The 26,187-nt window shown below is 42.6% G+C and overlaps 1 protein-coding gene across 2 annotated transcripts in view; it reads right to left on the reverse strand.

Moving 5' to 3' along the window:
- The window catches only part of EEFSEC (eukaryotic elongation factor, selenocysteine-tRNA specific), a 212,917-nt gene that overhangs the window by 108,027 nt on the left and 78,703 nt on the right, over positions 1-26,187 (reverse strand). Inside the window, exons 2-4 of one of the 2 annotated variants that reach the window (XM_036418616.2) lie at positions 16,837-17,044; positions 7,885-7,981; positions 5,379-5,543 (exon numbers count right to left, since the gene is read on the reverse strand). In XM_036418616.2, the coding sequence (XP_036274509.1) occupies positions 5,379-5,543; positions 7,885-7,981; positions 16,837-17,044 (470 nt within the window). The remainder of the gene's footprint in view (positions 1-5,378; positions 5,544-7,884; positions 7,982-16,836; positions 17,045-26,187) is intronic. The other variant, XM_036418617.2, reaches the window with a different exon arrangement.

Raw genomic sequence — 26,187 nt, forward strand, 5'->3', positions numbered from 1 at the left:
CCAGGAAAGAACCCTGCTATTCAATACATCTGGAACCCCAAACAGAAATTCCACATGAAAGTCATACTGAATGGCAACAATAAAGATGGCAAGAGTATCAGCCTCCTATATGCTAGGGACTTGCCATCCATCATCTCAAGGGGTCACCACACCTCTCCATCCCTCTTTCAGAGGTCCCAGACATTGGCCAACACATAGGGGTCTTGAAGTTCTGAGGAATTAGTGAAACACAGGAAACCTGAATAACTTGCCTGTGGTCCCTCTGAACTCCCAGACCTCTCTCAATTTCTCCTTGCTCTCTTTCTTCATGGCCTGTGGCTCTGAGTTTTGGATGTTACAACACTGATAGCCAGTCATCACTGGAAAGATCACTAGCTTAAATCCCAACAACAAATCTTACCAGAGGGATTTCTCAGGCTGAGGATCGAGGGAGCCAAAAAGCCTGAGAGGCTGGTGAATCTCAGGATGTCTGGGGTTTACGCCATTCTGAGGTCTAAATGGAATCTGGTTTTCCTCCTTCATTCCCTGTTCCCTCAGTCAGCTAATGGGCCCCAGCTGGGAACAAACATGGGCAGCAGAAATAGGGGCCAGGGTCTGACAAGCTTTGGCAGGAAAGCCCTGGCCAGGAGGGGAATGCAACCATTTATTTGGAATGGCTGTGCTCTGCCACTGAGGGAGTTCAAGTGGTCGGATGTGTCCAAGTCAATTAGTAAAATCTAACAGGGATGTCACTGGGTTTAGGAGGAGGGCCATCCAGTATAAAGTCCTACCCTGCAATGTCCCCAGTGCACAACAGGCACTATTTGGTTCATGGAGGGCAAGGGTGAGAGAAAGTGAGGACCTTGAAACCTCAGGACCTCGAAACCTCATGACCAGGGAGAGGCCTCAGAAGAGCACACTGGGTCACTTACAAAGCTGCTCAGGAGGTTGGAGGGTCCTTGTCCAGAGAAGATAAAATACCACTGGCCCTAAGGGCTCCTTGGGGCTACAGAAGCAGCAGGTAAAGTGGACAGAGCCTGGTCTTTGGAGCTGGATGAATGACTTCAAACACTGACTCTGCTGTGTAGCTGCTTAACCCTCCTGAGCCTACCTATTCTCCTATGGTGTGGGAATCACAGGAAAGGAAGAGATGAGCAGAGCTGGCCATCAGTATGCAAAGGTTCTGACTACCACTAACGTGTGAAGCCTTTTAATGCTAATGAGCACTCAGCTCATGTCACCCTCACAGCAAACCTAGACAGTGAGCTGGGGGTTGTGATTATTCACCAGAAAGTCAAAGTGCAAAGGAATTCAGGGACCTGTCTAAAATTACAAAGGACTTATGGCTTTTTTTTTTTTTTTTTTTTTTTTTTTTTTACTTTAGTACTTCCGTCCAAAATCTGTATTAGTTTCCCAAGGCTGCCATAACAAATTACCATAAACTTGGTAGCTTAAAGCAACAGAAATTTATTTTCTTGAACTTCTGATGACTAGAAATCCAACATTAATGTGTCAATGGGGCTGGTTCCTTGTAGAGTCCCTAAGAGAGAATGCCTTCCATACATACCTCTCTCCTAGCTTCTGGTGGCTGTGGCAATCACTGATGTTCCTTGGCTTAGGACTGCATAAGTCCAGTCTTGACCTCCAACTTCACTGATCTTCTCTTTGAGTCGCTGGGTCATTGGACACTCATCATTGGATAAAGAGCCCACCCTAATCAAGGTGATCTCATCTTGAGACCCTTACATTAATTACATCTACAAAGACTTATTCCAAATAAGGTCATATTCTTAGGTTCTGAGTGGACACATCTTTTGCGAGCCACAACTCAGCCCACTATAGTCCTTTGATCCCCAAACTTAACACCCATCGCATGTTCATAATACTTTTATCCCATTCCAACATCCCTAAATTCTCGCCCCATTATAGCATTAACTCTAAATCCAAAATCTCATCCTTATCATTAGCTAAAAAAAATCTCATAATCTAAGTCACCTAATTAGGCATGGATGATACTAGTATGATCCATCTGTGGACCTATGAAACTAAAAAACAAGTTATCTGCTTTTAAAATACAGGCATAAGAAGAAAATGGAAGGTCACTGGCCCCAAGCAAGTTTGAAATCCAGCAAGGCAAATCCCATTATGTTTCCAGGTCTGAAAACAGCCCTCTGTGGCTTACTCCTCTGCTCTCTGGACCCACAGAGACTCCAGGGGCCCCTGCTTATGGGCCTGCCTCTCACAGCTCTGCCTTTGAAATCATTCTTCCTTTTCTTGAAGGATAATGTGTGTTTATAGCTGAGTAGTTCTATCAGTGCAATTCCTTCACATAGAATACCAAAAGTCCAACTGCTTTTTTCCTCCATTTCTTCAGTCCAGGCTGGCAGTGTTTTTGCTAATAATCACATTCTCAAAACCTTGTGGGTCTCTCATATATATCAAGGGGACCTATGCCAATAAACCAAAGGGTTCTCTCAGATCCTTTCAGGATAAGCCCACCTGGCTCTCTTCCTGGCTTCTGGTGAGATGTTTGATTAGATCCTTGAGATGCATACCGCATCTCATCAGCAAAGGCTATCCAGCCTTGCCCTTGGTCTTTCACCAGAGCAAGCTTTCTCAAAGAGAATTTCCTACCTGTAGCATCCTTTGGAATCTGGACATACCAAGGTCCTCCCAAATCAAGTGCTGGTTCCTTTTTACTAACAGTTCCTTCTTCAAAACATCCCCTTCCTCTCACATTTACTATAAGCAGCAAAAGAGAAAAAGGCTGCAACCTCCATATTTTGCTTGGAAAACTCCTCAGCCAAATTCCCAAGTTCAATGCTACAGTCTTGTTTTCTTTGACTAGTAAATCAGAAAATCATACAGACAGTGATACCAAGAGGTCTGAAAAGTAGGTTGTGGGAAAATGGGTACACAAAAGCAAAGAAGAGCTTTAAATTTATGTTTGCCAAGCACCTTCCACATACCAAATAGGCAAGTTCCACTTTTATAAAGACCTCAGAACAAGTCCCCATTCAAACATCGCTGTCTACTTAACATGGCCGACTGTCAGCCTTCCCCCATACCCGTAGTCCTAGCATTGCAGCTCCTGATCTTATCATCACAAACCTTTTCCTCCCTGTAGAGCATGGATGGGGAACCTTTTTTCTGCCAGGGGCCATTTGGATATTTATAACATCATTTGCTTAATATAATTCACTTAATATAAATGTATGTTGCTTTGAAAAAAGCTCCTAAAATTTATTGAATTTTGAGTTCCACTTGTGGTTGCCTTGGCAGAGACAGACCAAATAATTTCTCAGGCATTATATGGCCGGTGGACTGGATGTTCCCCACCCCTGCTCTAGAGCCTCAGGTATTCTCAATTCAAGGTCTGTCTCCCACAGAGCCATCTTCTGATACCTCCTTCCTACTCCCAGCTGCCCTCCCAGGCTACAGAAAAGGCTTCTCCCAGGGCAGAGGAACATTAGATTAAGGTGGTCCAAAGGGGTATGCCTAAGGGAGCACAAGGAATGGAAAGAAATTTAGCATTTCAGCTATTTTCTGTTCCTGCTAAGAATTAAAACACAGTTGGTATTATCTTAACTTTGTTAAAAATGAAGTTCAGTTTATTTTCATAACTTTGTGCTTTATTTTTTAAGATTTATACTTTTAGTCCCTGAACAACATGGATTTAATGTAATCAAAGGCTAATGGTCTTCAGAAGAGGATCCACAACAGCCAGTGGAGGAGGGAATGATGACTCACAGTGTCAGGGAAGGCACTAGGATTCAAAAGGGCAGGGCCTCACCCTCCAACTCTTGTTGACATTCCAGGAGCCCTGGCCAGCCTCAGGCCCATATATCTTCTTTAGTTGGTCCTCCCTGATCAGGAAACTCTTCTTTGTTATCCACCTGCACTCCCCACCCACTTTCTGCAAGCAGAAGCAACAGTCACACCACCGTAAAATGAGTAGAGTGGAAAGATTTAAACCTGAAATTTCCTTTACTGAAGAAGCCCTGGCCATTCTTCTCACCCTGAAATGCCCCTTTCCTATATCCTCTCTGGCAATCCTAGATCAGGAATGGCCAACACAAGGCACACGTGTTCCCTTGCCCTCCCCTTGCTCAGAGCGGATACTGCAATCATGGCACTCCTTGCCACAATATGATAATGAATTTTATGTCAACCTGGCTGTGCCAGTGTACCCAGATATTTGGTCAAGCATTATCCTGGATGTTTGGTGTTGAGATTAACATTTAAAAGGCTGGACTAAGTAAAGCAGATGACCTTCCACAGTGAGGATGTACCCAGTCCAACCAGGTGAAGGCCTGAGAGAAAAGGACTAACATCCCTCAGAGAAGAGGAAATTCTGCCAGCCTTCAGACTCAAATTGCAACTCTTCCCTGGGTTTCCATCTTGCTGGTTCACCCTGTGGATTTTGGCCTTGCCAGGCCTCACAATCTTGGGAGCCAATTCCTTAAAATACATCCCTCTTTCTGTGTACATAGATACATGCACATGCTTTTGGTTGTTTCTCTGGTGGACCCTAATACAGCTAGTGAACCATATTAACACGACAATGGCCCACCAGGGAGAATTCTTAGTTAGCATACAAAATTCATTTGCCTACAGCTGTCAGTACATCGGCAGCTGGCATTGTCCCTGGGTGTACATACAGAGCCAAGTGCATGCCACCACTTTCCTGTACTCTGTATTTTTCTAGAACCAGAGAACTGCCCTGGACCCTGAATTCCTGCTATGTTCTTCCTACTATAACTAGCCTTGTTTTCCACCTTCATCCCCCCTAAAGAGAAGGAAAGGGCAGTCAGGGAAGCTGAAAGTTTTTCCTCTAAACTAAAACCATAAGAAAAGCCCAATGAAGAAGAGAAATATCAAGGCCACTGGACATCTTTTAATTCAGAGCCAGCCAGAAGTTCCCAGAAGATGGGGAAGCTGGGAAGACACAGAGCTATCCGTTCTTCTCACAGTTCTCCAGAGAGATGGCATGGAATCTGCCAGCGGTCATTAGGAGTATGAAACTCATCTGGATGTCTTCCAGGCTGTATGACTGAACAACACAAGATTCTAATTGTGCTTAATTTGACTTGCCCCCTGACACAGAAAGCTTGTAGAAAGGAGGTTTACACCTAACATCTCACTTGTGACCACACGGTCCTGAGCCTAATGCACCTTCTGGAACCATCGCGGCACATCATGGATCTCCCCAAATGGGTGCTGTTATAAGAATTAGGGGAGTGGTAGCTCTAGAATCCAGGCAAGGCATGAAAGGAGATGGAGCAGAGCAGCATCCACTGGCCAGTCCCAGGAAGCAGACCCAGCTGAGGACAAAGGGATCATTCCTCTCCTTTGCCACTAGAGAAAGAGGGCAAAAGAAAGGACAAGGTAAGACTGACCTTGAGGGCAGGAATCTCCACATTGTCGCCGAGGCCGATGGAGCCTGAGAGGATGGTCCCTGTCATCACAGTGCCCTGGCCTTTGATGGAGAAACAGTGGTCCACAGACATGAGGAATGGTCCCGAGGGATCTCTCGTTGGGATGGAAATCTGGGACGTCAGGAGCTAGAAAAGAGATGCTTGTGCCACACTCTGTTGGGAGAGAACTGGATGGGACAGGGCAGAGGAGGGCAGGCCAACCCGGATCCGAAACGGACTATTATACTTCCTGACTGCACTCTAAACTTCTGCCATGCTCTCCGTGCCTTCCCTCAGTGCAAAGGCAAAGGGCACTTGGAGAAGCCTCATCTACGCTCTCCCATTGGGATTAATTACTGCAACAGCCTCCTAACAGGTCAGGCGTCCGGGTCCTCACCCACCCTGCAGCAGGGGCAGCCTCCTACAGGACACCTTTGGTCACATTGCTCCCTGGCTTCCCATGCTTTTCCATCCACCTGATGCCTGCAGAATTTAAGATTTGTCATCATCTAGCGCCTAGGTATTGCTGAGGCCTAGTCTTCCACCTCTTGTCCTTTCTCACCAGACACCAGCCACTGGCAGGCCCTGAAGTTCACCACCCTGTTTTAGCCTTACCCCTACTATTCTCCCAGGAGGGCAAAGTGGCAACGACACCTCTGGAAAGGCTTTGCTACCCTTTTTGTATGACTGCATTTCTCCTCCTCATCACCAGTTAAGTGCTATTGTGATAATCTGTGTATTTGTCTCCCCTCCCAGGGCTGTGAGTACTTCCAAGTGTCACTAGCAGTTGGCCTCTCACCTGAGAGGACAAGTGACTGAAGGGAAACTGAAGGATTGGGGGAGAGAAGGGCTGTTCCCAGAGGTGATTGCCTGAGTTTATTAGGACAGGAGGGGTGAGGGCCACTTCTCCAAGCCCCGCCTGCAAAGGGCCAGTGCTTCCCTCAGTTAGTGGTCCTGCTTTTCCTTCTCTGTGGACTCTTTCCACATCTTCAACCTTAACCTGCCCACTGTCTTTATGACATCTATGTGCTCAGAGATGGTGTTAGAGCTAATTACCACTAAACAAATAAAAACTAAGACCACATTAGTCCTTTTATTTTGCTATTTCCTATCAAAAAGTATTCGGTAATAAATGTTTCAAACTCTTAATCGTGTGATAACAATTCTTTTGAAAAAAGACTAGAGATTTCAAACAGGCTTGGCCTGAGATGTATGTGGAGGCTTCTTAAAGGAATATATAAATATATAAATGTGGATTTTGCCTTAACAAACACAACTGTTCCAAGTTCCCAGTCCAGTACTCTCTGGATCTGGTGAAAAAGTAACAATAGCTTTACCCAGAAAATATTGCTTTAGCTACCTCAGCAAGATCAGCACCGTGTAATCACAGAAACAGTGGTAGCACAGTCACATCTGATCTTGGTTCTGTGGACCCAGGCAGAACCCAAAGTCCACCCCACAACTGACCCGAGTTTGAATCCTAGCTTCACCACATACTTTCTATGAGACCTTGGGCAAGTTACTTAACCTCTCTGAGGTAATTTGCAGATAATTTAAGCCTCTCAGGGTCACTATGAATGTTAATGAGCTTGTATGTGAAGATCTTAGTACAGTGTTTGGTATGTGATAATCATGTCTCACCATCTCAGTAAACTGATATAGCACTGTTCTGAGCACATTATACACAATTAACTCGTTTAACCCTCACAGCAAATTCTCAGGGAAGTGGTCCTATTATCTTCTCTACTTTGTAAGTGGGGGAACTGAGGCCAGAGAGAGCAGGTCATGGGCCTAAGGTCACAAGAGAGAGTAGGTAGTGGGGCCAGCACTGCAAGCCTCTGAGCTGCCCCAAGTGCCCAGCGAGGGACACTACAGTCTCTAGTCTCATTGTCATTTCCACAGAAGCATCACCACCTCTCCACCTCCACCTCCACTCTGCCTGCTGGCTGCCCGGGCCACCCTCTGAATGGTTATGCTCCCTCCCTCTGTCTACTACTACCCAGCCTGGAGGAACAGCCTGAGCCTTGGGCCCTCGGCTTCAGAAGAGAAAGCCTCCAGTGTTTTGGTAGAGGCCACAGGACCTACGCTGTACTGTCCCTGCTGCTGGGCCCATCTCCTTCTCCCTGGCTCACTGGCCCCCAGCCCACTAGCCCAGGTGGAGGACCTGGTACAATCTGAAGGACTAGATGGCATGGCCCCAGAGTTCCAGACTGAGAGGATCTGCTTTGTCTGTGTGGAAGTATTTGACAAGAGAAAGAAGGGAAAAGGCTTAGAAGGGTGGAGGCCCCCAGTTATGCTTGGGATTAACTTTCTGAGGGAGATTGCATTAAGCTTTTGGGGGGCGGGGTGGAGTTTAAAGGAACCACCCCAGAATCCTCTTGGGGGACGGGAGATTGGGGGCGGGGGGGAGCCTGTTTCTCTGTCCCTCTCAGGCTGAGCAGGACACAAAGGAACCTGCCTGAGCAGAACTGGTTCAAGCTGACAGTACCTCAATGAGCTCTGAGATGCCCTGTGGAGCTTCTGTTTCTGGGGCCTCTGGTCCCCCAGGCTTGGCCGCCACAGGTATAATTGGTGCACCTCGGAACCTGGAACAGAAAAACAAGTCCCACCATAGTTCAGTGATCATCAGCATGGACACAGAACACACCTGTGAAGCACCTGGTAGAACAGACCAGCCGCACTATGGGCGTTCCCTCCTTTCCTCCTTTCAGAGGCACCTAAAAAGAGAGTGCCACCATACCCCACCTGGCAGATGAGGAAATGGAGTCCCCAGAGGGATTCCATTTATTGAACAACACAATTTAAAAGTGTGCTCCTGGATTCACGATGCAGGGGAAGTACATAGTGGTTCCAGCTGCCTGGGGGGCACCACTTATTCATGGGCGTGTGACAGCCAATGAGCTCTCCCCCAAATCTCAGAGATGGGAGCCCTGGTGCCCACGGCTGGTCCCAGGAAGCCATGGCACGGCTTGGCAAGCTCAAGGTCCCATACTTGCATAGACCATCTCCTCTTCTCCAGCCAGCCTCTGGGGGCAGGAGCTAAAGTGGCTGCGTTTTTGGCCACGTGGGTTAGGAGACTGGCCTCAGACCACAGAGTTGCTTAATATCAAGGCCAAGGCCTCCAAGGTGGGCTTTCTTTGGCACAAGGAGGGAGCCTGGGTTTGACTGCCCAGTGGTCTGATGTTAATTATTTCACACTGATTGTGCCAGTTAATTAGCGAGGCCTGGAGATAGGGTGGTGGGGAAGAGTCTGGTTCCTTCTCTCTGGAGCTTTTCGTGTAGAGATAGAGCTTAGAGGGGAGGTACTGGAAGCAAGGAAGTCTCATGCTCTGGCCCTCCTTTCTCCAGACCAGGTGATGCTAGGGGGGCGGGGGGTCTTCCCTGGGGGACCTTCAGGAAGCTCTGCCCTCCCCCCCTCCCACTGCAGAGTGCAGCTTTCCGGGCAGCTGGGTGCTAAGGCCTCTCAGCCTCTGCTCTTAGGCCCCACCCACGGGACCTGATGTTGGGATCACCCGGTCAGCAGCTGTGGCAGAGGTGACATTTACAGTGCAGGGGTAAATGCTTGTGGGTAGAGGTCACATTGCAGGATGACTCTATTCCCTTTCTTTCCCGAAAATCTGGGCGGGTAGGTGGCTGGGAAGGGCACAATGGCCCAATACACAAATCAATACTAAATAAATAAATAAAATTATGCTCCTGGGTTTTAACTTCCATTTTCAGAACCCTCCCTGAGAAGCAGTAAATACCTACTATGTACCAGGCTCCATGTCAAATACCTCCTCGTAACAAATACTATGAGGCTGATCTTACCAGTTCCCATTTTACAGAAGAAAATTAACTCAGAGAGATAAAGTAAACTGTCCAAGACCAAACAACTAGTCAATCACATAGCCAGTATGGAATGCACACCTTATAAGAATCTCCTTGGCAGCAGCCAAACCACTTGAGATTTTGCAAGTGAGGGAGGAAGGGCCAAAAGAGCCCTAGTGGGCTCTAAGCAGATGTCCTTGGCTAACACAGAAACAAAGAAATAGAAAATGTTTAAAAAGCAAGAGGAAGCACAGAGGAAGTCTGAAAGAAAGATGCATCAAGGATATTGTCAGATGATAACATTTAGTGGAAAATAAAGAAAGAAAGCCTAGAACACAAGAACAGTGTCAAAGTAGTGATAACAACCACCTCAAATGATGTACATGTGGAAAAGACTGACAAGAATTCTAGGGAAAAACACTTTAATTTGATGTGCTGGGAAGATTGTGGGTACATTTTTATCTCCTATTTTGATTTCTGTTAACATTCATAAATGCTTATGCAAGAGTAATTTTAAATGCTTTCAAAGATAAGTCACAGAGAAAAACAATCAAAAGTTTGACTACATAAAAATTAGAAGCTTCTGCATGTCAAAAAAAAAGCAACTAAAGTGAAAAGACATATAATAAATGCTAAAGATTTACTTGTAGTAAAAATGATAGGCAAAGGGTCAATTGATAACAATATCTTTATCAATATTAAATACTCCTGAAAATAAAAAAGAAAACATTAAGGAGGGATAAAAGGTGTGTACAGGAAGCAACCTATCAATGTTTTTCTCTTACATTTATGTTTTTCTCTCTCTAAAATCAATTAAAAAAAACCACATATCCTCGATGAGACAAAAAATAAAAAACAAATCTACATGTAATGTCAGTAAATTTTAAATGATCTCACCACAAAAAGAAATGGTAATTATGTGATATGATGGAGGTGTTATCTAACACTATAGCAGTAATCATTTCATAATATATTTATAATCAACACCAGGTCTTAAATTTACATAATCTTTTATGCCAATGAACATAAATAAATATCTCAGTAAAGGTGAAAAAACACTTTCCTATCCACACAGATAGCTGAAAGGATAGAAAACCTAAAACATATGCTTTCTACAAGAGACCTACCTCATAACAAAAGATACACACAGACTATAAGAGATGGAAAAAGATATTTCATGCACATGAAAACAAAATAAAAGCTTGGGTAGCAATACTTATATGAGACAAAATAGACTTTAAAACAATGACTATAATAAAAGACAAAAAATGGCATTATATGATGATAAATGGAACAATTCAACAAAAGAATATAACCCCTGTTAACATTCATGTATCCAACACAGGAGCACCTAAATATATAAAGTGAATCTTGATGGACATAAAAGGAGAGAGCAACAGTAATGCGGTCATAGGGGACTTAACACCCCATTGGCATTAATTGATAGATGTTCCAGACAGAAAATCAACAAGAAAAAAGTGGCCTTAAATGAAAGCTAGACCAGATGGATTTAATTGATACTTTCAGAGCATTTTACAAAGCAACAGAATATACATTATTTTCAGTGCACATGGAACATTTTCCAGGACAGACCATATGTTAGGACACAAAACAAGTCTCAATAAACTTAAAATTTTTTAATTATATCAAGCATCTTCTCCAACCACAATGGTATAAAACCAGAAATCAATTACAAGTATAGTAAAAAATACACAAACACATGGAGGCTAAATAAAGTTATTTACAATAAATGGATTAACAATGACAACAAGGAAGAAATCAAAAGATAATTTGAGACAAATGAAAATGTAAACAAATTCCAACCAAGAAGACAAGAGGAGAAACAGCTCAGAGATGGAAGACACTAATGACGCCTAGCTACGCTAGCAGTCAGCAGCTATGTGTTGCTGCAGGTTGCCCAGGACCAAACCAGAGAGGGTTGGACCTGCATGGCCACCATTTGTCCATCATCCAGATATCACTGCTGACATGTACACATAAGGAACTATTTGACATTGAAACTGGGTCTCAGAACTGATAGACACTGAAATTGGGACTCAAACGTTTTTTGTTATTCTATGTTTATTTCTAGTCTGCAGTGCAAGATTTTTCAAAGAAAAAAAATGGGGGGGGGAATAGTTATAGAGATAAAGAACCATTGAACAGACTGTCAAACTATAGCGGGAAGGCAAGGGAGTTGGGGGGGGGGGTGGCTGTAAGAGGTCAACTGAAGGACTTGTACGCCTGCATACAAACATAACCATGGGGGGTGGGGGGGACTAGGTGAAGGCATATGAGGGGGGGGGGGGAGGGAGAGGTCAAGACAAAGAATAGCAAACAAAGCCCAAAATGAGTAGAAGAAAAGTAAAGAAGAGCAGAAGTAAACAAATAAGAGTCTGAAAAACAAAAACAAAGTTGTTCCAAGAAATTGAAGAACATACAAATAAATGAAAGCATATACCATGCTCATAGATAGAATTAATATAGATTTGGCTCAGTGGATAGAACATCAGCCTGCAGATTGAAGGGTCCCAGGCACGATTCTGGTCAAGGGCACAAGCCTGGGGTGTGGGCTCTATCCCCAAAAGGGGAGTACAGGAGGCGGCAAATTGATGATTTTCTCTCATCATTGATGTTTCTATCTCTTTGCCTCTTCCTTCCTCTCTGAAATCAATAAAAATATATTTTAAAAATTAATATAATTAAAATGTCCAAACTGCCCAAAGTAATCTATAAATTCAACACAATTACTATCAAAACACCAAGGGTGGCCCAGTCAGCATGGCTCAGTTGTTGCATGTCAACCTAGCAACCAGAAAATCATGGTTCGATTCCCAGTCAGGGCACTTGCCCAGGTTGTGGGCTCTATTACCAATGTGGAGCATGCGAGAGACAGCCAATCAATGATGCTTTCATCATTGATGTTTCTATCTTTCTCTATCCCTCTCCCTTCCTCTCTGAATCAATAAAAATATATATATTTGAAATAAAAAAATAAACCACCAACAGTGTATTTCACAGATCTAGAACAAATAATCCAAAAATTTATATGGAACTACAAAATAACCCAAATAGCTATAACAATCTTGGGGAGGTGGGGGAGGGGGGAAGTTGGAGATATCACACTAATATCAAACTATAGTACAAGGTCACAGTAATCAAAACAGCATGGTACTGGCATAAAAACAGACATATAGCTCAATGGAACAGAACAGAGACCCCAGAAGTAAACCCATATCTAGTCAACTAATATTTGACAAAGGAGGCAAGAACATACAATGGAGTAAAGACAGTCTATGTAATAAATAGTGCTGAGAAAACTCGACAAATACATGCCAAAAAAAATGAAACTATACCACATTCCTACATCATACACAAGAATAGACTCTAAGTGGATTAAAGACTTAAATATAAGACTCAAACCCATAAAACTTCTAGGCAGTAAAATTTCTGACTTTTCTCTGAGCATTGTTTTTTAATAAATCTCCTCAGACAAGAGAAACAAATAAACAATCCCCCTCACCCCAAAAAAAGAAAGACAAATGGGACTACATCAAACTAAAAAGTTTTTGAACAGAAAAGGAAACCATCAGCAAAATGTAAAGACAACCTATTGAATGGCAGAAGATATTCACCAATGATACCTGACAAGGGTTAGTCTCCAAAATTTATAAGAAACTCAGACAAGTAAATACCAAAGTAATCCCAAACAATCCAATTTTTAAAACGGGCAGAGAAAATGGTGACAGAAAGATACATGACTTGAGGTGGGGAACACACAATACAATATACAGATGATGTATTATAGAATTGTATACCTTAAACCTATATAATTTCATTAACCAACGCAATCAAATAAATTCAATTTTGAAAATGAGCAGAGGACCTGAATAGACACTTTTCCAAAAAGGACATAAAGATAGAAAATAGAAATATGAAAAGATGCTCAACCTCACTAATTATCAGAGAAATGCACATTAAAACCACAATGAGATATCACCTCACACCTATCAGAATGGCTATCATCAATAAATCAGCAAACAACAGTGTTGGAGAGAATGTGGAGAAAAGCGAACCCTCATGCATTGTTGGTGGTAATGCAGACTGGTTCAGCCCCTACAGAAAACAGTAAGGAGGATCTTGACACTAAGGGGGTGAGGGCATGAGTAGTGTGGTGAGGCAGGCAATGGGGGGGATAAGGAAATAAATTAATTTAAAAAATAATGACAAACCCCACATGTGGAATAAGAACTCTATCCATGGATTAAATAGTTAATTTGTATCAGGTAACATTTAAATGTGGTATTTACACAATAAATTCCAAGTAGAAAAAAAAATTATTTTAAATGGAACTCTGCCGTATGACCCAGTGATTCCACTTACGGGTATCTATCTGAAGAAACTCAAAATACTAATTCAAAAGAATATATGCACTCCTATGTTCATTGCAGTGTTTATAAAGTGTTCTCTCCCCCGCCCCCCATACTTCCAGGACTCGCATGGCACCGTACATAGTCATTACAATATTATCTATACTAATAAAAGGGTAATATGCTAATTAGACCAGACGTTTTCTGGATGTCCTTCCAGACAAAGCCACAGTGGTGGGGGCCAAGGCAGAGGCAGTTAGGGGAGATCAGGCTGGCAGGGGAGAATAGTTAGGAGTGATCGGGCCGCAGAGGAGAGAAATTAGGGGCGATCAGGAAGGCAGGCAGAGAGGTTAGGAGCGATCAAAGGAATTGATAGCAGGTATTCAAATAGATATTTGTATACCAGTGTTTATAGCAGCATTATCCACAATAACCAAAAGGAAACAACCCAAGAGTCCATCAATACATGAATGAATAAATAAAATATGGTATTTGAACACAATAGAATAGTATTCAGCTATTAAAAGAAATGAAATTCTGACACATGCAACAACATAAATGGATCCTGAAAGCATCATAATAAGTGAAATAAGCCAAACACAGAAGGCCAGGTATTGTATGGTTCCATTTACATAAGGTACCTAGAATAAGCAAATTCATATAGATAGAAAGCAGAATAAAGGCTATCAGAGGATTGGAGAGGGGCGAGAGAAGGGAAGCTATTGTTTATGTTGGGAATCATGAAAAAGTTTTCAGTATAGAGAGTTTGGTAAGTACGCAGCTTTGTGAATGTATTTGATGCCACTGAATTGTACATTTACAAACAGTTAAAATAAGAAATATTAAGTTATGTATATTTTACTAAAAAGTGGGGGTCAATACTATGTATAGTGAAAAGCTAGGAATGAAATAAACCAAAACATCAGCAGCGGCTTTTTTGAGATAAGAAATCTTTGGGTGGTCTTTAATCACTTTTCTCTATTTTCCAAATTTTCTTTCAATTATTCTTTGGATAGGAAGAAAAATATTTTCATGTTTTAACACTTCAGGATTTAATACATATAAAACATAGTTCTCCAGCTCAAATTTTTCCCTTCCTGATAGAAAATTTCTTTACATTTGGACCAGCATTTGCAAAGGATTTACTCAACAAGAGACCATAAGAAAAGGAAATCACCACTTAAAATGATTTGAAGAAATTCACTGTTGCAGAGGTAAGAACTAATGTTTTCTTAGGAAGGGATTCACTTGACCTGGCCACAGGCTCACTGAGCTCACTAACTACAACGCATCAGGATATCAATCCTTTCCTTTATCTGAGTTTCTCTCTCAGCCCTTTGGGTGCTGAATGAGGAGAGGACAGGTTTCAAGGACCCTCAGATGGAAAATTTCCTCTGGATGAGTGATAAAGTCCACAATTTGACATTCAACCAATAAACTAAAATAGAGTATAATTTAAACTTGCAAGTAAGAATTTTCTTTAATTTAATTAATCGAAATAATCAAAATTAATTCACCCTTAAAAGTACTCTAAGCCCATCGCAGAAGGTCTTGTTTATATAGCAAGTGATACTGACATTGTGCTAGGTTTTTATGCAGAGGTCCAAAGGACCTGTTCCCCCCTTTCTGACAAGTAAATAAAACGGTAGGGAATCAAATAACTCACTAAAAAAGAAGATATAATTTTTTATCTTCCTTCTTACAGTCTCATATCCACTTCCGTTGGGAATAACAAAGTCTGAATTTTTATGCAACACTTATCTAAATGTGTCGATTTTATCAGATTGATGAATTTTGCTAACAAAAGGCAGCGCTAGGAAATCTTTTATGACATATTTGGCCCATTCACAGGCCTGGAGCTTTAATTTAATCAACTTGAGAATTCTGAGGGAGAACTGCAGGTGTTAGATCTGAAAGAAAAAAAAAAAAAAAGTCATAAATGGGAAGGCATATCAATCTTTATGATGGGGAAACAAAAACACTTTACTTGATTGCCCTCCACAGGCAGGAGGAGAGGTGGAAGTAGCAGGACATTGTCTCAGGCTGCATAGCATAGAGGAAGCACAGTGTCTCCTGGTGACCACTATTTAGTATTGATCAAAAAGTGCTGGCCCAGAAAAGAGAGGAATTGATAAAACAATGAGATTGCCATCACTGTGTGTTCAAGAAGGATGTTTTCTCATTTTCGCGACAACATTGGAATTAGTCATTTCCTTGGCCACCTGAGCAACCAGGTGGCTTCTGTCTCATAGTCTCCACACACCCCCACCCCCACCCTGCCTAGTAGCACTGTCACCTTTCTTCCCCCGTGGACCTCTCCTATCAGAATGTGCTGATTGTAATCAGAGCCAATAGCCTGACAAGATCTGCTAGATCTCCCTAGTTCACCCTTCCCTCCCTCCACTACCTTGATTCTGAGCCAAACTTCTCTCCCTAGAAAAACCACTATAACCTCCCCCCACCTCTCTCTGTTGCCTCCAGATCCTTCTTGCTATGCCATCCTTCCACCTAGAGCCAGCCATTTCTATATGGGAGGGAAATCTCTTTCAGTCAGTCCCCTGCACAAAATTCTTTAACTCCTGATTTTCCATAAGATAAAACTGTAAATTCCTTAGCACAAAATACAATAAAGGTCCTTTTGTCACCTGACCTTTCACAGTACCCCCAGCACAACAATGTCCATCAGTCCATTCATCAGTATAACCATCCGATTTTATAAACCTCTGTAACCAAAACATCTAGTCATCCACTAGAACTCATCTCTCCTTTTCAACTCCTATCTCCAGTTGCAGCTAAACAGACAGTGAGGAAATACAGTCCCTAGCTAAACGAGCAGGAAGGATGGAGTCCTCACCAAAAGAATTTTACCTACCCCTTCTAGGTCCAGGTCCTACACACTAGACCTTACTGCAAACATGAACACAGCACTGCCTGTGCCCACTCTGACCACATGAACAAGGGCACACCCTATAGTGGAGGGCCAGCAAGACGGAGGCAACCTGGGTTTCTCTAAACATCATGCAGAGCAAAACCACACAGTGCTCATGTTAGGAAAATACCTATAAAATCAACTTCTTGCTTCTTTATGCCTCTGTACTGTTGAGTCTCTTCCAATAGCATCTTAGCCTTTACCCTTCATGCAAGCAAGGGCCAGGTGATATCCTACTTACTAGGACCCAGTGTTGACAGCTGCCTCCCAATCCGTGTGTGCCCTGAAGCCCGCTTGTGTATGTGAACCTTCCTCTCATTGGCAAACCTACTTGGTGTTCTCCAGGGTCTTCTGCATTTTCTTGGTCATTTTATCTATGGTTGCCTGTTTCTTTCCTTCAGCCAAGAGGTCCGTCTTGTTCAACACCACAATCAGCTTCTGGCAGGCAATCTGTCCAATCACAAGGCATTCTGCTGACTGGGTCTGCATCCCCTTGGTCACATCGATGACCAGCATCATCAGATCAATGATCTGGGCCCCTGGAAGGAGAAAAGACAAGGTTAGAAATGAAAAGGGGAGAGGTGAGCTCAGAAAGCTGCCCAATGCCTTAGGTCAGGCAAAACCGGCCCAATTAAAGTATTAATATTGATAGTGGGCGGAATGGGAAATGAACAATTATCACATACCTCCCAGCACCAGGCCACAGGTGACATGCTTTTACCTACAAGATTTCACTGAATCCTCATAACTAACATGAAGGGCAGGTGTGTTACCCCATTTAGAGATCAGAAAACTGAGGCCTATAAAAGAGAGCTTTCTCAGGCCACACAGCTAGCCTGAGCAGGACTAAGTGACTCTAAAACCCATGACTTTCTATTGCACCAATCCTATCATTTCATTCCATCCTACATAGGAAAATATAAGCAGGAAATAGCTTAGTGCTTGACAAATGCCTAAAGATTTGCCCCTGCAAAGAGATAGGAGAGGAGGACTAAAAAAGTGAAGAAGAGCCCTAGCTGGTTTGGCTCAGCGGATAGAGCATCGGCCTGTGGAATGAAGGGTCCTAGGTTCGATTCCAGTCAGGGGCACATGCCCGTGTTGCGGGCTTGATCCCCAGTAGGGGTGTGCAGAAGGCAGCCAATCAATGATTCTTTATGATCATTGATGTTTCTAGCCCTCTCTCTTCCTCTCTGAAATCAATAAAAAATATATTAAAAAACAACAAAAACCACAGACTTGGTGGTTTAAACAAGAGAAATTTATTTATTTATTTATTTTTTTAAAGTGAAGGAGGAGTTTGGGTGGGTAAAGGGCATCTCCTCTAAGGCTCCTGGGCCTTTTCCTCATAGTACTTGTGGTTTCCTCATGATCACCTCATGCTTAACTGAACTGTATCTACTCACTTCTTCTGTCCTTTCTGTGCTGACTGGGGCTTCCTGTTCTTTGAGGAGCGAGGGGTGGGGGGCAGAGCAGGAGCATTCAACTATATCAACAAAACATCATATGTACATGTTCATATACTAGTATGTGCATATATGTGTGTGCATGCATATGTATGTGTGTGTGTATGCATGTCAGATTGTGAGTATGCCCTAAATACACAGCCACAGTTGAGCCGAACAATGCTGGGACACTGATTCTATCATCTCATGAGCAGGACAAATTATGTACAGCAGACTCATCTTTTTAAGCCATTGAGTTCAGCCCTAGCTGGTTTGGCTCAATGGATAGAGCATCAGCCTACAGACTGAAGGGTTGAGGGTTTGATTCCAGTCAAGGGTACATACCTTGGTTGTAGGCTCAATCCCCAACTCTGGTTGGACACGTGCAGAGAGGCAACCAATCAATGTGTCCCTCTCACATCGATGTTTCTCTCTCACTGTCTCTTCCTCTCCCTTCCACTCTCTTTAAAAATCAATGGGAAAAAATATTGGGTGAGGATTAACAACAAAAACACAAAAACAACTGAGGCCTATAAAACTTCATCTGAAAGATTGTCTCATTTCTACTGAATCACCAACTCGCTCTGTTCCAGCTCCAGTTCCCATGACCCATGTCAGGCCCATATCACCTAATGGGTCCCTTCACCTCAACTTGTCCCTCTGAAGACCATCCTCCAAGCAGGCTCCCAAAAAGAATTTTCTAAAGATACATAATTGATTCATACACTGTTGGAAGGGTGGGAAGGGGTAAAATTAGTACAATCTCTATGAAGATCAAGTTGGAAACAGCTATCAAACATATACATAATCTTTGGCAAAACCAAGCTCACATACATGTAAAATGTCCTTATAGCAAGCTTATTCCAGTTGAAAACCCTAGAATATCCATCAGTAGAGGACAGGGTAAAAATCATGCTATAGTGAAAGAATACTATATAGCCATTAAAAATAATCTATAGCACTATAGAATGATCTCCAGGGTAAAGTGAGAAAAGGAGAAGAACAACGTAACTTGTGTTAAAAAAAGGAAGTGTGTGTGTGTGTGTGTGTGTGTGTGTGTGTGTGTGTGTTATATTAGTATCTGCTTCTTTATGCATAAAATATCTCTGGAGGAATATAAAAGAAACAAATAACTTTGATTGTCTGTTGGGAAAAGAGCTAAGTGACAGACAGGGGACAAGAGCAGGAAGGAAAAATCCTGACTGTAGAGTCTTCTGTACCTTTTTCATTTTAAACAGGAGTGTATATGACCCATTCATAAAGAAATAAAATTATAATGTTAAATACATAAATATCAAGTAAGACATTGACCTGACTGTGTTATTCTCCTGCTAAGAGCCCCCACTGTCCTATGATTAAAACCAATCTCTGTGGTGTGACTTTGCCAGCCCCCCTTTTACCTCACAGTGCTGAACACTCTCCCGGTGCCAAGGATCTCACTGCACTTCATAGAGCCTTTCTCTAAGCTCCTCACTCAGCTCCGGGGTGCCCCCCCCCCCCCTCACACACACACATTAGCCTGAGCCCCACCCACCTCAGGTCTCTCCACATGTTCTCCAGCCTGTCACCAGTACAGTGCTATGTGGCCAGATTTTGAGGCAGCAGGATTGGACAAAGCCTGCTGATAAGCAGTAAGGATATGCATCCTGAGTTCTCAGCCTCTGTGCACTTGTCAACAAAGACTTCACAGCAGTCTGGCCCCAGTGACTGGCTCAGTGGGCCCCAATGCCGGTGGGCAAAGCTGTACCCAGAGAGTTAAGGTTACTCTACCCCAAGCTCACATGTCTCATTTCTACTGAATCACCAACTCAGTAATTTCAACTACCCAGGCTCCCTCTAAAACATAAATGTCAAGTAAGACATTGACCTGACTGTGTTATTACCTTACCTCACCCAAACTATAATTGACCCATTTTACAAATGAGAAAACTGGGCTTAGAGAAGTTAGGTGACTGCCCTGGGTTCTTCACCAAATAGGGGAAAGAGAAAAGATCTGAATTCTGGTGTACTCATGTGTCATACACAACAAGCCCTTGCAAATGGGGACAAGAGCCTCTCTAGCCCCCTCACCCAGCCCGAACTTTACACTGAGAACTGAGGCACAGCCCATGCTGGTTCTCACTCCTTCCCTGTCGTGCTTTTGCTCCTGTTCCTCTCTGTCCAAACCTTACTTGCCCTGACCCTTCCTTCCCACCCCACACTGAGAGCTCACAGACCAAGGCCTGGATTTCAATTTGTATTCACAGCAACCCAGCACAAGACCCAGCTCAGGCACAGCTTAATCAATCTTTGTTGGACTGCCTAAGCAAACAACAGTTCCCCCTACATCCTCCACTTTCTTTACCAGGAATTGGTTTCTTTCCTCTGAAATTCAATTTCCTATTGGTCTAGAAAACGATCTAGGAGTCCCTTCTCTTGGCCCAGTAGCCAGAGCGGAAGGATGCTGTATAAGTATTTAGTCCACCTCCCATCTGATGCCTGTTGGAGACTTGGGGATGGGAAATAAAAGTGAACTGACAAACCCGGAAAGATAAGTGCATTCAGGATCCAAACCCTCCGAGGCCCACGGGATTTTCTCTGTGGCCTCGCTCTAACATCCACAAGCCGCCTTTGTTGCAGGGAGCACTCAGCTCTGCTCCAAAGGCCAGACTCTCAAGCAGACTGTGCAGCACAGCCAACATCAGGGATTTCTAAGGAGACCAAAGGTCACAGTGACTTGACTGGACCTACTGAGAGCCAGGGCACCACTGGAAACTGGGGTCACCATCAGGCAACCGCCTGGCTGCCTGGAAGCAGCTTTTTGTTACTCCATTTCTTCATCAAACTTTTGATCAGACGACAGGAAGTGACATAACTGGCCCATCTTGTCTTTTTCAAAATCCCTAGTATTGCCACAGAATGAATCAAACAGTGTCCTTCCCAATTCCCACGAACCCAGGGTAGGAAATCATACTGAGACCAGAGAGAGTGGGTGGGAAACACAAGTCAAAAACTTGCAGTATACAAATGACCCTCTATATTTCTCCATCTATCAGAGCTTTTCATCTGGTTCTACTTACTGTAGAATTCTTTAAAGCAGTGATTTTCAACCTTTTTCATCTCATGGCACAAATAAACTAATTACTAATATTCTGTGGCATACCAACAAATAAAGATTTTGCCAATCCAACAACAACAAAAAATAGGTATAATTTTGATTCATTAACACTGGTTAGCTATGGTTATGTTGGCTGTTGTCATTTTTTAAGTTGACAACGTAAGAGAAAAGACGTCAGTGCCTAACTAATAGACAGGAGACTTCATTTTTATTTTATTTTATTTTTAAAATATTTTTATTGATTTCAGAAAGGAAGGGAGAGGAAAAAAGAGACAGAAACATCAATGATGAGAGAAAATCATTGCCTGGTTGCCTCCTGCACGCTCCCCACTGGAGATCAAGCCCACAACCTGAGCATGTGCCCTGACCAAAAATAAAGCCCCGACCTCCTTCCTAGTTCATAGGTCGATGCTCAACCACTGAGCCAAGCCCGCCGGGCTGGTCAGGTGTTTTAAAATTCTTACAGTGATTGAAAATCACTGCTTTAAAGATTTGCAGAGTAATTATAACAGGGTTCAAGTTTCTCAGTAGTTTTGAAATTTCCAATTCTGTAATTATATATTTTAAACATTTCAAAAATAAAAACAGAATTAGTATTTTATCATAATGCACAACTTAGTAAGAGCCCCCACAAGTGGCCATTTCCTTCCCTATGATTCACATATGCACAAAGCCCCCACCCCTTTAATGGGGGAGAAGGAGAAGGAGGAGGAGGAGGAGGAGGAGGAGGAGGAGGAGGAGGAGGAGAAGGAGGAGGAGGAGGAGGAGGAGGAGGAGGAGGAGGAGGAGGAGGAATATTAACAACGTGAAACAAATATTAACAATCCCTCCCCCAAATCCAGTGGTATCCATGAGCCCCTCGCAGGGATCTTTGGTGAGTGGCAGCCAACAGCCTAGAACACTGTCCACCAAAAGGTAGGAAATCCTTATTGTTTTAACCCGGCCTGCAAAGGTATGCTCCTCTACAAACATCCTGCTAAATTCCACCAGACCGGCCAGGAGACACCTGAGTAGGAGAACCACGCCACACCACAAAGGACCAAAAGAAGAGCATATTTCAGTACTCCAAATACCACAGGTAATAAGCAGGAATGGAGCTGACCTAGCAACAAGTGGAACCAGTGTGCTGCTTAAGGAATAAGAGACCCAGAAGATGTTGTCACATTCCAAGCAACAGCCATCTAGACTGGGAGCTGGCCTAGTGCCCAGCCCTGGGCTCGGGACTTCACTCACAGGTTGCAAAATTGGAAAAGAGCATTCTTTAGCCTGCACAGTGCCTCTGAGAATATGGACATATTACCAACACTTACAATTCAAGAGAGAACACACAAAAAAATCTTTATGAGACAGCAGATAATGACAGCACTGGGTCTGCCTCTAAAATGGCTGTGAAGCAGCTGCCCCTTGAGAATAGTGATATATTCCCAATTTTACTCTGATCCACACAACTTTCTATTGCCTGCTATTTTGGCTTTTATACTGCCAGCCTGGCTCTTGATGGCATATCAGCTTCTGACTTCTGCCTGATGTGCTTTAGCTCTGACCCTCACCATAACCCCATACAGAGGAGACTCTCCCATTTTAATAGAGGGTGATCTGAGGTCTGGTCACACAAGAGTGAATAGCAGAGGCGGAGCTAGAACCTAGGATGTCTGATTTCAAAACGCCTGCTTTTGCAGAAACCAGTTTGGCTCAGTGGATAGAGCGTCGGCCTGCGGACTGAAAGGTCCTAGGTTCGATTCCAGTCAAGGGCATGTACCTTGGTTGCGGGCACATCCCCAGTGTGGGGTGTGCAAGAGGCAGCTGATCGATGTGAGAGAAACATCGAAGTTTCTAACTCTCTATCCTTCTCCCTTCCTCTCTGTAAAAAATCAATAATATATATATATATATATATATATATATATATATATATATATATATATATATATATATATTAAGTCTGCTTTTTCTATTGCCAGAGTCCTCCATCCCTGAGTCTCCTAGGAACCCTACAGCATCCTGAAGAGCAGATGGAAAAGCCCTGAAGATGAGAAGAGGAAGATGAGCCGAAAAGGTGCTAAGGCAAACTGCCAGTGTCCTCTAAAACACATCCAAAACCAGAGGTACTGTCCTTAAAGAAGAAGCAGAATGTACATTTATCACCACCTAAAGAAACCCAGAAGGAAAACTGGAAAGTCACATGCAAAAGAATGACAGTAAACAGCTATTTGTGATACCATACACAAAAAGTAACTCAAAATGAATCTAAATATAAATCCTAAAACAATTAAATACATAGAAGAAAACATAGGTACTAAACTTATGACCATGGACTCAGAGAGGATTTTATTAATTTGACCCAAAAGGCAATAAAAGCAAAGGCAAAAATAAATTAATGGGACTATACCAAATTAAAGTTTCTCCACAGCAAAAAAAAAAAAAAAAAATAATCATCAACAAAACAAAAAAGCAACCAACTGAATGGTATAAGATATTTGCAAATAATACCTCCAACAAAGGGATAATAGCCAAAATACACAAAGAATTTATATAGTACAACTCAACAACAAACAATTTAAAAATGGCCAGAGCAGACACTTTTCCCAAGAAAACACACAAATGGCTAACAGATATATGAAAAGGTATTCAACTTCACTAGCTATAAGGGAAATGCAAATAAAACCACAGTGAGATACAATCTGCTAGAATGGCTATTATCAGTAAGACCAGAAGTAACAAGTGTTGGAGACGATGTGGAAAAATGTATATTGGTACAGCCGCTATAGAAAATAGTATGGAGGTTCCTCAAAAAATAAAGACTAGCCGAAACCGGTTTGACTCAGTGGATAGAGTATCGGCCTGCGGACTGAAAGGTCCCAGGTTCGATTCCATTCAAGGGCATGTAGTATTATACCTTGGTTGTGGGCACATCCCCAGTAGGGGGAGTGCAAGAGGCAGCTGATGGATGATTCTCTCTCATCGATGTTTCTAACTCTCTATTCCTCTCTCTTCCTCTCTGTAAAAAAAAAAAAAAAAAAAAAAAATCAATAAAATATATTTAAAAAATAAAGATAAATAAATAAATAAATAAATAAATAAATAAAGACTAGAACTACCATATGACTCAGCAATACCTCTTCTGGGTATATACCCAAAAAATGTAAAAACATTTATTTGTAAAGGTGTATGTACCCCTATATTTGTTGCAGCGTTGTTCATGGTAGCCAAGGCATGGAAACAACCCAAATGTCCTTCAATGGATTATTTAATACAAAAGATGTAGTATATAAATACAGTGGAATACTACTCAGTCATAAAAAAATACTGAATTCTGCCATTTGTGACACATGGATAGATCTTGAGAGTATCATGCTATGCGAAATAAGTCTCACAAAAAAGGACAAGAACCACTGAAACCAGTTTGGCTCAGTGGATAGAGCATCGGCCTTCAGACTGAAAGGTCCCAGGTTCGATTCCAATCAAGGGCATGTACCTTGGTTGTGGGCACATCCCCAGTGAGGGGTGTGCAGGAGGCAGCTGATGGATGTCTCTCTCATCAATGTTGCTAACTCTCTACCTCTCCACCTTCCTCCCTGAAAAAATCAATAAAATTAAAAATTTAAAAAAGGACAAGAACCAAATGATTTCACTCATATGCGGGATAGAAAACTGAAAGTAACAAAACAAAAAAAACGAAAAACTCATTAACATAGACAACAGTATGGTCGTTACCAGGGGAAAAGGATAAGGAGAGACTGAAGAGGGTAAAGGAGTCAAATATATGGCGACCGAAGAAGACTAAACTTTGAGTGATGAGCACTTTACACTTGAAACATATATAGTCTTATTAACCAATGTCACCCTAATAAATTGAAATTTTTTTAAAAGAAAGAAACCCAGGAGAACAATTGGAGCAGTGTTAGTAGTGCAGAAATAGAGGAAACAAAAAGATGTAAGGAACCAAGAAAAAATAAACAGCCTCGGACAGGACAGCTGACAGACAGAGGTGCTGGACCCCTGCCAGAAGAAAAGCAAAGGCACAATGGATGCTGGAGACTCGGGGCAGAGCACTACAGAGCTGAGAGCTGAGAGCGGGCGGCGGTGCAGAATGAGGTTTGCTGCTGGGAAGCCTTGGGTAGTAACCTTCCTTCTTTGAGCCTCAATGTCTACATTTGTACATTGGGAAAAGCATACAACAGTGACAGAGGGACAGTGGGTAGCTGTCTAGATAAAACTAAAAGTGGGTCTCTATCTTACACATTGCGTCAAAATAAATTCCAAATGGATCGAAGTTTTAAACATTAAAATATATAAAACTGGAAAAGTGTTGGAAGAAAACAAGGCAGAATTTTTTATAATCTTAAAAGTAAAAGATACCTAGTAAGACACAAAACCCAGAAACATTTTATAAAGAGGAAGATCAACAAATTTAGCATATAAATCAATATTTCTGCATAGAAAAAAAATTATGAAGGCCAAAGATGACTGGGGAAAGAAGCTTAAAACACACATACTGGAAAAGACTACTTCTATTAATATTTAAAACATTTCCAGTTGGTAATATAAAGAGCAACAATCCATTGAAAAATATAAACAATACCAATAGACAGGTAACACTCAACACATTCACTGAGCTCCTCGTTGTCAAAACCCTAGTGATGAGAACAGCAACAACCCCTACCCTTAACAAGCAGGGCTCACTGGTCCTGAGGTATGACCTAAAGCACACAACACACCTAATTCATGAATCTCACGGAAGGGAGAAGATGGTAAGTGTCCTGGGGATAAAACAGAGCAGGAGAAGAAGGCTCAGGAACGTATGGGGGGCAGGCAAGCTGACATTTTAAATCGGACTATCAGGACAGGCTTCACTGAGAAGGAGAGACATCTGAGCCAGGCCTCACAGAAGAAGGGCCTGCCAGTTAACCAGAAGAAGAACATTCCAGGCAGACAGAGGGGTGAGTACAAAGACCCTATGGATGTCAGGGTGTCAGACAATCAGTAAGGAGGCCAGGGTTGCTGAAGGAAAGTCAGACAGGAAGCAGGTCCAAAGAAAAGAAATACTCATAGTTCAGACATATAATAGGATGCCCTACCTCACCAATAACAATAAAAATGCATACTGATGCCAAAGCCGGTTTGGCTCAGTGGTAGAGCATCG

Source organism: Pipistrellus kuhlii, unplaced genomic scaffold, assembly GCF_014108245.1.
Source record: "Pipistrellus kuhlii isolate mPipKuh1 unplaced genomic scaffold, mPipKuh1.p scaffold_m20_p_6, whole genome shotgun sequence".
Taxonomy (NCBI): domain Eukaryota; kingdom Metazoa; phylum Chordata; class Mammalia; order Chiroptera; family Vespertilionidae; genus Pipistrellus; species Pipistrellus kuhlii.